At 38.0% G+C, this 12,959-nt stretch overlaps 1 protein-coding gene across 2 annotated transcripts; it reads left to right on the top strand.

The window, feature by feature from the left end:
- Positions 1-6,289: 6,289 nt before the first annotated feature.
- On the top strand, positions 6,290-12,339 carry ogfr (opioid growth factor receptor). Of its 2 annotated transcripts, XM_054609370.1 has the most exons (7): positions 6,290-6,573; positions 7,130-7,195; positions 7,504-7,585; positions 7,676-7,754; positions 9,010-9,076; positions 9,592-9,740; positions 9,828-12,339. In XM_054609370.1, the coding sequence occupies exons 1-7, from the start codon at positions 6,445-6,447 to the stop codon at positions 10,930-10,932; spliced, it is 1,677 nt and encodes a 558-aa protein (XP_054465345.1). In that variant the 5' UTR covers positions 6,290-6,444; the 3' UTR covers positions 10,933-12,339. The 2 variants fall into 2 exon arrangements, with proteins under 2 accessions (XP_054465345.1, XP_054465346.1); XM_054609371.1 differs by lacking the exon at positions 7,130-7,195.
- Positions 12,340-12,959: the final 620 nt, after the last annotated feature.

Genomic DNA, 12,959 nt, shown 5'->3' with positions numbered 1-12,959 from the left:
GACCAGAGGCAGTAACACAAAGCTATCCTGAAATGTGTACATTCTCAAGTAACTAATGTCCAGGTGATGTGATGATAAACTACATAACATTGCTTTGTTAAGTCAGTGAGACATAAATGATGAAAGAGGGAATTGTGTTTGTGTCTGTTGAAAACATCCTAAAAAAAAAAGGAATAAAACAATGAAGACTAAAATGAGTTTAACCAATCCAACACTTAATGATAAAATACAATGAAATGGTTTATGATGTCCAGTTCTGGGGTTAATACATAGAACAGTCAGTTTTAGCTGAGACAATAAGTTGTGTGGAAAGTAATGTAATGATGTCATCTGGTGTGAATTATCATCCCTTTACAGCCTCAAAATAAGAACATAGTAATTCAAATAACAATAAAGTCATTATCAAGTGGAAAATCAAGGAGTAGTCTAAATATTCTTTAAAATAGAGAGCATTAAGAAAAAACACTAATAAAAGGAGATGAATACATACATTTAGATAAACATTAATGTTTACTATCTGACTTTAAAAGAACAATCAATAAAAGTGTTTTTTTTCTGAAGCAATTTGAAAAACAAATATGCTGATTTTTTGCTTTGGCAACAGTTTTTGATGCCCTAACAGCAAAGCAGATACAATATTACATAAATTATCAGCTTTCACATTTACTGTTCTATCTCCTTAAATCATGACTTCAATGTTGGTCATTTTTCAAAACATGTTGATGACTTCATGTTCATGGATACCTCTGAGTGTGTGTGTGTGTGTGTGTGTGTGTGTGTGTGTGTGTGTGTGTGTGTGTGTGTGTGTGTGTGTGTGTGTGTGTGTGTGTGTGTGTGTGTGTGTGTGTGTGTGTGTGATTGTGTGTGTATGTGTCCCTGCACATTAGAGAACCGATGCATGCTGGTACAGTTGGTAAATAAACGACACCGCTACACTAGATGCTTCTGGAAACCTACTGTAGGTGATGGCGGTTGCCATGGTTACTCAAACCAGAAGCACAGACTTGAACTGTCAGCGTCGGCCTGAGCTGATATGTTAAACGTAATGATCCGGGCCCTCGTTCGGTGTATTACGTTGCAACGTCAAGTATCATCATTCAAGCTGGATTTATCTAGTCAAACATGGAAGGAAAGAAAAGAAATGTATCTGATAAAAAACGGAAGAGGAGCATCACTCTTATGCCTCAGTTAGGCATTAGAAGCACCAGCGGCGTACTGCAGGTGGATTACTTGGTGTTCTTTTGTTCCTCTAAAACAGAGCAACCTGCTCTCAGAGGCCCTGTTTTTGTGTTAAGTGGCTAAATCAGCACGCTCGCATCCCCGTTGTGATTCAAACCAGCTCTCCGTAAAGCAATTACATCACCGCTGATAAGAGAGGAACCTGAAGCCCCAGCAGCCACCCATCAATCCCCACAGCGTGTATTCACATGCTTTTCAAAGCCCAAGGACCTGGAACAAAGTGAGCAGGCCCATCAATACCCATCAGGCCCGGGCTTAAGGATAAGTATTTAGACTCAAAGAGATGCTGCATTGATTTTGTTTTTTGCTCTCTCCGTTCCCTGCTCTCTCAATTACATTTCATTATCACACACACATATTACCATGTCATTAACAAGGAACAATGGAAACAAATGAAGTGGATTATGGAAATGCAATCCAGTGTCCACTTTCTCGCTTATAATGCCTTGTTTTTTGTTTTTTTTCATATGCATATTATTAAATTCTGGCACGTTAATATTATTGCTTTTACTCTGTTAGAGGCTACATTTGTTATATTATTATTATTGGCTTTCTCGGGGTTGCTGATTGACAGCTGGTGAGTCAGTACAGTGAAGTGTAGGGAAACTACAGTTATAAATATACTTTTTGTTTTAGCTCCAAGAAAACATTTTTAGCCGTTTCTTGGTGCTCATCATAACTCATCTAGAAAAGAATCTAAAGTAATAATTACCACAATGCCTGTCATTATTTTTTCCACCTGCTTTGTTTAATGATCAGCCTGATGAAACAGTAGGAGTGTGAATATTTAGGAACTTTTATTATTGCACTTTAAGTTTTACAGCCATTACAGAATACATTTTTTAAAAAGCAATGCAGCGCTTTTATCTAATCAGGAAATCGGAATCATCAGATATGAGCAAGACGATTTTAGAGAATATTTAGAGAAGTCTTGTTGAAAGTGTTCTAACTTTTAATGGTATGGGCACCTGGGGGCTAAAATCAAAAACAGACCTTCCAGAATAACAAACATTGGCCAGTACAATTATTGGAAAAGAGCAAAAAGAACTTGGATGTATGACGCAGGGGAAACAAAAACCTTGAAAAATTGTTTCTGATCCGGTTAATCCTCTTTTTAAAGAATTCATAAAACTGCCCTTGGAAAACGCTACAGATCTGCCGCAGTAACCAAAAACATCCCCATAACTTTGCTAAATTCATAAACAACACTCTCACTGGGACCGTGTTTGTTATTGTTGTCTGTACTGTGCATGTTGTGCCATTTATTGTATGTATTGTGATTTACTTTAAAACAACAAGCCGAAGGCAAATTCACAAATTTGTGGAAAATAAACAATGAATCCTATGAATCAGGTTTTTTTCTCTCATGCAACATTAAAAACTGTCAACAAAAAAAACATTTACTCACTTTATATGTCATGAAATCAAGAAAGATCTCCTCAGTGTCTCTGGTGATGCTGAGAATATGCAGATAGTAAAAATGAACATTTTTAAGATGCATACGGTGTCTTGCTGAAAAAGGAGGACCTTTTGCCTGAAGGCACATTTCTCTACTAAATAAAACCCATCTGCCAATTCTGCAGGGGTAAGAGAATGCAAATCTGTAAAAATCCTGGAGGAGGGTTTATAGAAATTAAGCTCCTTTCTAAAATTCAAACTTTAAGAAATGAAAGGTGGTCTTTAGCAGGAAACAGCAGCTGTGCTTTGACAAGGACATTTACAGGGACAATACCTGAGTGCAAGATGAGGAAGCAGCTGAAACACAGAGGTGATGTGTGTGTGGACAAACCTGTCAGAGCAGTCAGTGACGAGAGGACGAGGACCTGAAGACAGAGAGACAGACAGTGGAGAGTTTTACTGCATTTTTTGGACACAAATTGCACTGAGGGAGAGAATGGGATTATGTGCTGAATCCTAATCAGATAAAGGAATAAAAATCACTGAATATCTGATTATATGCGTCATTAAAAAATAGTTTCTAATTACCATGGTATCCCTTTATGTTCAAAAAATGAGCATCTATGCAGAGATAACTAAATGGCAATACAACAATTTAAAAGTTTTTGAACACTTGGATACATTGATACTCAACATAAACTTAAAAGGATACACATATATATGTATACATAGATATATACATGTATCATTTTAAGTTACACACACACACACACACACACACACACACACACACACACACACACACACACACACACACACACACATATATAGATATATATATACACACATTTATACATATTTATGTATATAGACATACATGTTTATACACATATGTATATACACATATATATATACATATATAAACATAAAAAACAAATATATACACATATACACATATATATGTGTGTGTATATATATTTATCTGAGTATATGTATGATTTGCCTTTATTTGAGATACAGAGGGTTATTATGACTAAATTTATCAGTGTTATAATTGCAAACCAAACCACGTTTAAAGATTGCCCCACTCTGACTTCTTGCATTCAATTTAATGCGTTTAATTAAATGTATGCATATTTAAATAAAACAAAATCAATCTGAAATTAAATGGCAGGCAAATTAAATTAATTGTTGGCCACTTGAAAGTGATATTTTGGGGAGTTACAGTATTTTACAGCTTGTGATGCTACAGTGACTTTCTGTTTACATCTTTGATTGCTTTAGAAAACTAATTAACTTGCTTTGCTCCAGTTTGAAACTAGCTAGTACTTTACACACAAATATAGCCATAATTTACAAAGAGATGGTGCCACCCAATCCTGGTGAGCAGAATTCCCCCAGACGACCCCCAACTCCACCTACCGGCTCCTGCAGCAAGCAGGAAGCTCAACGTTACAAGAGGGGAAAGGTAGAGTAGTAAGCAGGTCCTAATGTCTCTAAATTTCCTGTAGAATCTCCAGCCAGACTGGGTTTACATAATTATTATAATCCATTTTTATATTAACAAATCTTTCAATCTGTATTGAACTTGCTGAGAACAAGGTAACAGACAATCCATTTCATAAAGCAGAGAAATGAAATAGCAACAGCTTATACTGGATGCCTGCAGAGCCGGCCGGTTTCCACAGTAACGAAAAGACCAAAAATAGAAACCCACACCAGCGACCATTCAAAATTGAATCCCCCTGTGATAATACACGGTTCTATTTATATATTTTTAATGGTGAAATACTCCCTTGTATAAAGGCGTTTGTCCAATTACTGTCAGAAGATGGACACCACAGTCAAATTACATGTTAACACCCCAGAATCCTTTCTGCTGCTGGTCCTTAAAGTATGAAAACTGATCCAACTTGTGATAACGAAACACTGGACATTACATTACATTACATTACATTACATTACAGTCATTTAGCAGACGCTTTTATCCAAAGCGACTTACAGGAAGTGTATTCAACATAAAAAATACTTTACACAGAACTCAGACTGGATTAACAGATAAATTGGACTGTGATTGGACTGTAAGTGCCCATCAGAGAGAGAGGGGTGGAGTGTTTCCAGATGTTTGACATATAAATGCTGTTTTATATGTTATGACACAAGGTCACATGGTCCTTCTGCAGTTGTGGAATGTAACTCAGTACATTTACTCCAGTGCTTAGTTTATACTTCTACTCCATTACATCTCAGAAGCATTTATTGTATTTTTTATAATTCAACATTTGTCTGACAGCAAAGTTATTGATTTTGAATGTGAATGTTTGTGTTAAACTGATATTAACCAGATACTAAGAATTTTAGATGACAAAAAAAGAGATGGCCAGTTTCCCCTATGAGATAAGAGCAGATGTAAAAATCCCAGTTTAGTTTATTTTTTTATTTTTATTTTGCTGTTTTCTAAATTTGTACTAGTAATGCACAGGTTTTGTGCAGTGTTTTCACTGGGATTTGATTTGACATCATCTACATCATTATTTTCATTAACTTAAAATCGTTGAATGTGTTTAAACTTACTTGTCACTCGAAGATTGATTCTGAATATCGAGAATGGGCACGTGCACTTATAAATTACCCCACAATTATAATTATTCAACATCAGAGTTGCTGGATTTCTGACATTCTTTGGTTGATTATCATCATTTATAAACTTATAAATTTATTTTATTGACATTTTATAGATTTATTTCCAGTTGGGTATGAATTACTCCATATGTAGTGACTTTGCTGTTGCTGCTCTAGAAACAATATTAAGTTATATCTAAAATATAAACAACTCCTAATCCTTTTAAATACTACATATGTTTTAAAAGCAATAATGTTGGCATGAAAAGAACCAAGCATTGATAAGAGAAGCTCCTTGTAGAAATAAAATCCTAAAGGTATCAATCCTCACCTAAGGGCCACCGTAGTTCTGCAACATGCTTGGAAAGATAGGGGAGTGAACAGAGTGGTATGTTGTTGTTTTCTACCTGCAACCTCACCAAAAATGGCAGTTCTGTCTCTCTGTGTGTATTATGGACTGTATATTAGAAAGGTTTGCACGTTTTTTCTACCCCAAAAAAATCACATTCAAATTACCCCGCCAAGTACTTCCTGGATCTACCTGTGTGGAGTCGACGCGACTCTCTTTATATACGGCTCTGGTTTGGAGTTGTTGTTTTTTTTTATCGCCATCGACCAACCAATAGAGCAAGTGTGATGCCTTCAAGTGCTGTCGGAAAATCAAAATATATTTGTATTAAAACGCAAACTAACAATCTATCTAAGCAATAAATGACACCGACTGCAATGACAGGGCGTGTACGCTAAAACAAAGAATAAATAGTGTCCTTAAGTGTTAATAAACGCCATTCGCATTAATATAATATGTATTGTATCCTAATCTGTAGCTACACGCTGATCCAATGTTGCAGCGACTCAAAACAACTGTCCTAGGATGCATTGTTCTCTTAAACAGACAAAAGCAATGTTTAACAGCGTGATTCATTTCCATTTAAGGTAGCCGCAAACGCAATTTTGTGCCAAAGTATGTGGAAAAAGCGGAAATTTCGACTCCCAGCTCCGGTACCTGAAGGCAGCATCTGCACTGCAGCCGCTGTCTGACGATGGTAGGCTGTGCAGACGGATGGTCAGGGCCGTCCTCCTCTAAAACATGAACATGCGTAACCTGTGACTTCATTTTTGTTTTTCTTTCTCGTGCAAACTCAAGTTAGGTGTATTGAGCAATAGAATAGCGTGTTTAAAATCATGGACGACGACTGTGTTTGTGATTACGACTCGACCTGGGACACGGAGAGTGATGGAGACGACCCGGCCGGAGAGAGCCAACCCCGGCGGGCATGTCAAGACAAAAACAAATCCGGCTGGACTTTAACCGTGCGTGCATTTGCATCAACACAATGCACCTAAATCACGTGATTGTGTGGGAGATATATGGGCTTCACACTGGTTGCTTTTTGCAGCAGACGTTTCTGCATGCTGCCATGTCTGCAAAAAAAAAAAAAAAAAGCCCTCTGTGCTGCAGGGGAGCTAACTAGCCTAGCATGCCTCTGACGTCAGCTCACTTTGAGGGGGTGATAAGTCGCATGCAGTATGTTTATGTATGCATGTTGGGCTGTTTGCATTGATTGCTGTGCATGCTTTGTGATTTATAACTAAAATAATGCATTTATTGAAGTGTTCAGCCTGTTTTGTGGGAGTGAGGAGTGGGTTGGCCTTTATGTGTCAACCTGTAATACTGTATAGTGTCATGCCAGCTTTCTAATGCAGAACATGTGGGATTTATTTTTTTTGTAATGATAACAATACTTTTCATGTTGTTTTTTTTTAAATTGGGATGCATGCATTCTGAATGATCTTTATATGTACATTTCAGATTATGCAACGTTGAGATATTTCAGTAGGTTGATTTCACTTTCAATTTTATTTATAGTGGCATCATACTCCCAGAAACATGAGGGCAGCAAAGGACATGCAGAACTACAGGAGAGGATATCCAGTAAGTAACAGCAGAGCGGTCTGACCATATACAGAACGAGGCAAAAGCTTGGACACACCTTCTCATTCAACTACTTTGGAGAATCTAAAATATAAAACATATTCTGGTTTGTTGAGCATTTGTTTGTTTACCACATAATTTCATATGTGTTCCTTCATAGTTTGGATGTCTTCAATATTAATCTACAATGTAGAAAAGAATAAAGAAAAACCATTGAGTCCAAACTTTTGACTGGTACTGTACATCCTGCACAGCATAACTGAAAGAGGTCAAATAATATATATTTATTTATGTTTTTGTTTTGACAGAATCTTACAGATGACGAGTGCTCAGAAGACAAAATGAACAACTTGCAGTTTTATCTCAATAAATTTCCCTCCGCTCCTGATGGTAACACGTTTAAATATTCTTATAAGACATTTTCAATGTTCGGGAAAGTTCGCACAGTGACATGATGTTTTCTTTATTGTTTGGATGCAGATGTCTACATTGAATCTTTTCTTAAGGAGTGGAAAAATGACTACAAACGGCTGGAGAGAGTTCACTCGTACATTCAGTGGTATGTATTGTTTACGCCTTGGTGTGAGTGTTTTGTCTGTGTTCAGTCTGAGGTTGTAAAGCCAATGTCATCTTAATCTGGTGACCTTGCGTTCGGAAGCATGCAACACACTCTCAAAGTTACTGTGAGGAGCTTTTAACTGGTTATGAAACGGTCTCAATCTGAAACCAATGCCTCTATATGACCTACATAAACAAACGAAACCATCAGCTGGAGGCTTGGAAATGTATTTCTTTTTGACGCGTCTCCGGCAACAACCAGCCAGCCATCGATGACCCAGATCTGGTTTTCCCTGCCTGCCTTCAACCTGCAGTCAGAGGCTCCAGTGGGAGGAGGAGATCTCAGCATCCGCCTGCAGCGTCTCCTCCTCTGCCCAGGAGCAGAGCATTGCCTCGCTGTTTCGCTTGTTCGTGCTTTGAGCCAACACTGACCCCATGGTGTTTGTGGCCCAGGCTGTATTGCTTGGCCAGCTGGAGGGAAGTGAGGCACGGGAGAACCAGGACCAGGACTGCGCCTAGCAGACTGTCAGACCCTGCTATAGTGAAATGAGAGGTTTACTAAACACTACCACTTTCATCCACAGGAGCCGCCATAATCACAGCAAAATGAAAGTTCCTTCTAGTAACTTTAAGCAAGGAGTGTGCCATTTTATTTTATTTTTAAAACTGTAAATAGCTAAATGTCTCTTCCAAAATCTGATATTAATCTATTGTCGGCTGCACCATTGCCTGTTACAGGTAGAGACTGGTGTTACATTAAAAGCTTTGTGGAGCACACTACCTGCTTTCAAATAATGTTTTGTGACAGAATAGCACGCTTGCTTTGGTAAAGTTCCCGCTCAAGCCCTCATCCAAATGAAAAGATCATAGTAAAAACATTCCTTTTCATGCATTTGCATCTGGTTTGATCAATTAATGAATGATCTCTCTTCCCGTCTCAACCATTGCTTTTTAAAACCGTTTTAAGAAAAGAGGAACTTTGATTTAGTTCACTCAATTCCAGTTGCACCCAGATGGATGTTATGGTTTCAGATAGCTTTGCTTTCTGATCCTTTACTGTTTATTAGGAGGATATATTTTGAAAAATCATAAGGCTTCAGAGTCGTGCGTGGTGTTTGATGCAGCACTAAGAGAATATTTTATGTTTGGGTTATGAACAGTTGTCAGGACGGCTGACGTCATCTTCACTGAATGAGAGGATCGTTTCATTAGATGTTAATTGATTTTCTGATTTTTCTCTCATCTGCTATTGTAAGGTTGTTTCCACTGCGGGAGCCGGGGGTTAATTACATGGCTTCAGAACTCACCAAGAAAGAAATTGACGTAAGTGCACAACATAAACCAACAAATTAACTCGACCATTTACGTTAATGCCACAAAGTCGTATCTGGTGAATCAAATGTCATCCAGTGAGTTGAATGTGTATTTTAAATGCTGTGGCTAGAGATGCATTATGTTAGAAAGGCTTCAGAGGATTCTCAAAACTAAGGCAAAATGCTCCAAAAAAATAGAGGTTGAAAGCTGCATATCTGGTGAAATTATTTACTAGAAATATTGCATTATATTATGTAAATTATTTCTACTAACATCATTAGTCTTAGGAAACTGCCAGATTGGTTATCAAGCAAACACCACTATTTATCAACCTTATTTTAATATTTCGGAAACCTGTTCCAAAACATTCAGCTCTTTTCATAAGACAAAACCCATATTTTCCACTTTTTTTTACCCTTAACTTTACCAAAATTCAAATTATTGACCCATGTTACTTGTGATCACATAAGTTGTCCTACAATTAATTTGTTCATATTTTAACCTCCGCTGTTAATGCTCACCAGGCCTTCAAGAAGAACGAGGACGCTAAGAAGAGACTAGTCGAGTCCTATGAACTCATGTTGGGCTTCTATGGGATGCGTTTGGTCAACAAAGAGACGGGCGAAGTGAAGCGAGCAGATAACTGGAAGGAGCGATTTGGAAACCTGGAGCGGTAAATAAAAAAAATATCTCATATAAGCAACGTCTGTATGTAAATGTCTGTTTGCTATCTCAGCTTTAACTGCTCCATCTCTCGCAGGAATATGCACAACAACCTGCGCATCACTCGCATCCTGAAGAGCCTCGGGGAGCTGGGCTTTGAGCACTACCAGGCCCCTCTGGTGCGCTTCTTTCTGGAAGAGACTCTGGTCAAGAAGACCCTCAGCAGTGTCAAACGCAGCGTGCTCGACTACTTCCTGTTTGCCGTCCTGGACAAGCAGAAGCGCCAGGAGCTCGTGCGCTTTGCCTACCTTCATTTCGAGCCAAAGGACAAGTTTGTGTGGTGTCCCAGAAAGATTCAGAAACAAATCAGGAAGGCGGAGAAAAGATCTGATGCTGTTGGGAATGGAGATGGAAAGGAGGACGCGTATTCCCGGAGTAAAAGCAAAGATGGAGAGGCAGTTGTGCAACAGAAAGAAGACGGACTGGATAATGTAACAAAGGCTCAGAAAGGAACTGATAAAACGGCAAGTAAAGACAAAAACAAACTGTCTGAGGAATCCCCCGAGACAAAACCAGAAGCAGAGACTGTCGGAAATGGAAACGCAGAGGCTGAATCTAATGAAATTTTGGGGAATGGAAATGACTCCACAGACGATGTTGATGAAATGGATCAGTCCGCCAGTCCCGACTCTGTGACGGCAAAAAACGAGCCGTGTGCGGACAGCGAGGACACATCCACCGACGTCTCCAAGGAAACAGCCCAGGAACCAGACAACGTTATGCAAACAGATATTACAGACATAGACACTGAAAAACCCCCGAAGAAAAAGAGAGAAGACACCAAGGAGCAGCAAAGCAACGGCTCTGCTGGAGACTCCGCCAGCGGGCAGACGGAGGAGAAGGCTGGGGCTAATAAAGCCGCTGGTCAGACGAGCCCCTCGGTGCAGACCCCCCCTAAGACATCAAAACATTCGCCCTCTCTTTCTTCTGGAAGAGAGGAAAAAATCCCAAGGACTGATTTTAATCAAGTGCCAGAAAAAAAGGAAGAGGAGGAAACGTCACAGGCCAATGTGTCCGCAACGAATGGGTCAGCGACGAGCACCGACAAAGATGCCGAACAGACAAATGGGAAGGAGTCGGAGGCGGTTGCTATGGAGTCAAAGCCCTCAAGCTCAGAACGAAATGTGAAGAGTTTAGATTAAACTGGATGACAGAATGAAAATAAATTAATTTGAGCTTAAATTAAATGTATTATAGGGACAGAGTATAACTTAAAAAGACTTCCTGGGCCTTATTTCTACTATATTTGTTGTTTAGATATCAATTATTTTCACTTTAAACGAGTATGAATTCATTGATTCGCTAAATGTGGGACAGGATGTAAGTCAGTTTCCACATGGCCATCGGACAAGATTAAAGGAGAAGTCTGGTGATATTCTATTTTTTTTTTTTATTGTCAACAAGTCCCATGAAAAGGTCAAAACCAACAGGAGGCTCGACAAACATATTAGCATTATTAGCTTGCTTGTGCTAGCCGTCTAGTCTCCTTAAAACCAACAGTTCTCTCAATGCTTTCTGGCTTCTTATTCTGTCTGTTACTCTCAGCTTAAAGCCCACTGATTCTTATTGAAGACATGAATCCTCAAATATTGATCACATAGTTGTTGTTTTTGAAGGCTTAATCATTTCACAGCAGGTAACTAGTTTTTGTCAAATGTTGACAAAAAGGAAGTGTTTTTGTTGGGGACTCTTTTTTTTCAGCCGGGGTTTTGTGAGTATTTAGCATGTGGGATTGACTGAAAATGAACTACAGTGTCTGTGTTATCATTTATTTATCATTATATTATTGTGATGAAGGGGCATGCTAGCCAGTGATTGATATACGAGACACAGACACATACTCGTCAGTGTCATAAATTAATTGATTTAGTTGACTAAAAGAAAAACAGAATATTACCAGACTTTTATTTTGAAGTAGTAATGATATTTAATATCTCTACAAGCGCTATTATTAATGTATATCAATTAAATGCTGGTTCAGCAGTTTTTAACACCTTAATACTTTCACAATTGAATAATTGTTTTGCACTGATAAATAATTAATTGGAAGAGCTTTTTTTTCTTTCCTCTTTGGGCTGATTTTGTGTGAGTAAAACTAATCTGTACTGGTTTGTGTTTCTGCTGGACCCCGCCGTTCAAATAGATTTAAGACTGAATGTCACTTAAGTTATATTTCAATAATGTTGCACAATCTGTATGTTCTCATGAAGATTTGGGAAGTAGACTTTTTAACAACGGAAAGCCTTGCCAAAAAAAAAATGTGATAAAGACTGGTTGATTGTACAAAATGTATGTCTTCTCGGCAGAACTGATAAAGCTTTGGCTATGATTTAAAGTCCACTGTATGTTAATTTGACATAAGTGAAGTCCATGAAAAAAAATGTACAAGCCAGGGTGAGTATGTTAATGCATCTTTTTATATTTGCACTTAAATTTCACTATTAATTATTAAATTTATGATATTTATATAATGAAATGGTAATTACTTTACAAAAGAGCAGAATTGTTCATATATGATTTTTTTTTTTTTTCCCAAAACTGGCTGTTGACAAAGCAGAATAAAGTTAAACTATTTTTTGAAGTTTTTATGAAATTAATCTGTGTAAAGTCTGAGTCAAGTTATAGTTTAGTAAATAGAAATTCTCAGTACAACGCTGGAGTAGATGTCAGTTTATGCTCCTATTGCTGAGACTATTAATAAAAATCCCTCTGCAGCAGCGTATAGTCAGAAATATATATTTTTACCCCAGCAAACAGACCTAGCTTCAGAGAAGATACATGACTCACAACAGAGGGAAGAAGAAAGATGTTGCATTTAGACATATTGACGTAAGCCGATTTATTCAGGCCTTGGGATCAGTGAGGAGTCCAGGGTGAGTAAGGACAGTAAAAAATACTTTCTGCAGTTCGAGCTCCTTCTCTGTTGCGTTGTTTGTTCCAGCCTCTGTGTATAGATCGACCCATTGTTTGGAATGGACTTATTTTAGAGTTAGGTTGAGAGGAGAGCTCAGATTATGTTTGTCCTTTATAAGAGGGGAAATGGATTTACACTTTTTTAAATCTCCATATGGACTTATGATTTAATAATGTAAACTATGCCTCCTTTATGTTGATATTTATGCTCCAGATATTTGCGTTTGTGCCCAATAGTATGATGATTGTCTGGAGT

This window comes from Anoplopoma fimbria, chromosome 12, assembly GCF_027596085.1.
Source record: "Anoplopoma fimbria isolate UVic2021 breed Golden Eagle Sablefish chromosome 12, Afim_UVic_2022, whole genome shotgun sequence".
Taxonomy (NCBI): Eukaryota; Metazoa; Chordata; class Actinopteri; order Perciformes; family Anoplopomatidae; genus Anoplopoma; species Anoplopoma fimbria.
The sequence above is the reverse complement of the archived record's forward strand: the minus strand, read 5'-3'. Positions and strand labels throughout refer to the sequence as shown.

What these genes read in the sequence shown, in the direction of transcription:
- ogfr (XM_054609370.1), top strand. Translation starts at nt 6,445, where the DNA reads ATGGACGACGACTGTGTTTGTGATTACGACTCGACCTGGGACACGGAG. An exon ending in AATCCGGCTGGACTTTAACC is followed by an intron (nt 6,574 to 7,129) that starts GTGCGTGCATTT and finishes TTTTATTTATAG; the next exon opens with TGGCATCATACTCCCAGAAA. An exon ending in ATTTCCCTCCGCTCCTGATG is followed by an intron (nt 7,586 to 7,675) that starts GTAACACGTTTA and finishes GTTTGGATGCAG; the next exon opens with ATGTCTACATTGAATCTTTT.